General features: G+C 45.0%; 1 protein-coding gene across 1 annotated transcript; it reads right to left on the reverse strand.

The window, feature by feature from the left end:
* Window positions 1–203: 203 nt before the first annotated feature.
* On the reverse strand, window positions 204–701 carry LOC145814691 (uncharacterized). The gene has a single exon (XM_082911715.1). It carries the CDS (start codon window positions 699–701, stop codon window positions 204–206), a length of 498 nt encoding a protein of 165 aa, XP_082767841.1.
* Window positions 702–1,818: the final 1,117 nt, after the last annotated feature.

Raw genomic sequence — 1,818 nt, forward strand, 5'->3', positions numbered from 1 at the left:
GAATATATAAAAGCTTGTTAGTTCCTCTCAATGTGGCTAGTAATGTGGGGGATATGGAGTGTTTATTCCTCACACGAAACTCAGCCCTCAGATTGATTGGCATACACTCAACAATCGGCTTTCCAGGACTCCAAGCACCTATATGAATAACAAACATTAGGAAACCCCACAATGTAGTTTCCAACCTTCACTCAACCCACATTTTATGAACTCTTATTCCTCACATCAGCAGCAGCAAGCTTCAGCATAGTATGAGGCAATTTCCATGAGCTAAGATACCATCTGTCATTGTGGTTAGTCTTCAAATTGGTAATATGCATTACCCTGAATCTAACAATATCCACAATACACTTTATAACAACCTCTTCAGGGACCATATCTTTACTAAACACTCTATTATTCCTAGCAACCCATAACTGGTACATAGTACAAGTAAATGCAAGCTTGGTAATAATAGTCCCTAAGGAATTCCCTTTCACAGATTTAGCAATGAGCTGGACCAAATCATCCCAAAGGAGGGATGGCCAATCAACATTGATTTTACCTTTAATACAAGACCACACCCGTTCCGAGAATGGACACTCAAAGAAAAGGTGGTTATGGTCTTCATTATGGTACTGACAAAATACACATACAGCAGATTGTGTCACACCAAAAAGGTGCAACCTGTCCCCAGTGTTCAGTCTACCCAGAATCGCCATCCAAACCACAAAACTCACTTTAGGGATATTGTGGGGGCCCCAGTAAGTTCTCTTTGTTAGAGGCTAAGCAAGATTAGTTTGATATTAACTTCGCCACTTGAACAAATGAAACAACTAGGGGGCCAAGCTAATTAGTTCCTAGAACAAAAGAGAGAAGGATGGAGAGCACAGAGAAAGTTAGAGAGAAACTATCTTCTTGAGAGCTAGACAAGAAAGTTAGAGAACATTTTTTTGCTCTCCGAACAAATTAGGTTAGGTGACCTAAGAACACTGAGTCAAACGAAGGGGAAGAGAGCTCCCCCCGGAGGTGTTTCATGGTGGTTACGTCCTGGTGCTGTTTCAGGCCAGTTGTTTAACTCCTCTACCAATCATTTTGTGTGTGAGTGAGTATGTTTCTAGTCTATAAAGCTCTGGCAGAGAAGTGTAGTGGTGTTGCTGCTCATCTTTCTGTTAGTATGAGGTTTTTATGGCTTCTGGTTGATCCAGTCCGGCTATTGTCATGGCTGGTTGGTTTCTTGGTGGTTTTCATTCCTAGGGTTGCACACCCTAGGTGTTGTGTGTTTGCTCGGGTGACCCATGGCCATGTGTTGGGATCGTGGTCCAGTGCCCAAGTGTTGGGTCCATGGTTCTCTGCTTCTCTGGTACGAACTGTAGTTTCGTAGGAGAGAGAGAATCGCATGTAATGGTGGTCAATGTTGGTCTTGCAGATTGGCAACGATGGTCCAACCGATTTGTGCACTGGTTTGTGGCTCCGTTTCATGGTGTGATGTTTGGGTCAGTCCGGCAGTGCTTCTGAGGTTGGAACTGGGTAAGGATGAGGGAGAACCTCTCTCCCTAGTTCTAGGAATGTAGGTTGACGTAAATGGCTGTGAAATCTGAGTGGATGAGCTTCGGTGTGGGTGGCGCTATGGCTGTTTGTTCAGTAAACTCGGTGGTCAGTAGCTTTGGATGCATAGTGGGTCTTCTGGTGGGGTTCTGTGGGTTGGCTGCCATGCTTGGCATGGCACGTGTTTGGCTGGCGAGTGAAATTTGTTTTCAGCAGCGTCGGTATGGCTGGCTTCCCGGTGAGTTCATGGCTTCCGTGGTGGTGGTCGTTGCAGATAACGTCGTGTGTTGC

The sequence above is a fragment of the Camellia sinensis genome, chromosome 1 (genome assembly GCF_055761805.1).
Source record: "Camellia sinensis isolate YWXY chromosome 1, ASM5576180v1, whole genome shotgun sequence".
NCBI classification, from domain to species: Eukaryota; Viridiplantae; Streptophyta; class Magnoliopsida; order Ericales; family Theaceae; genus Camellia; species Camellia sinensis.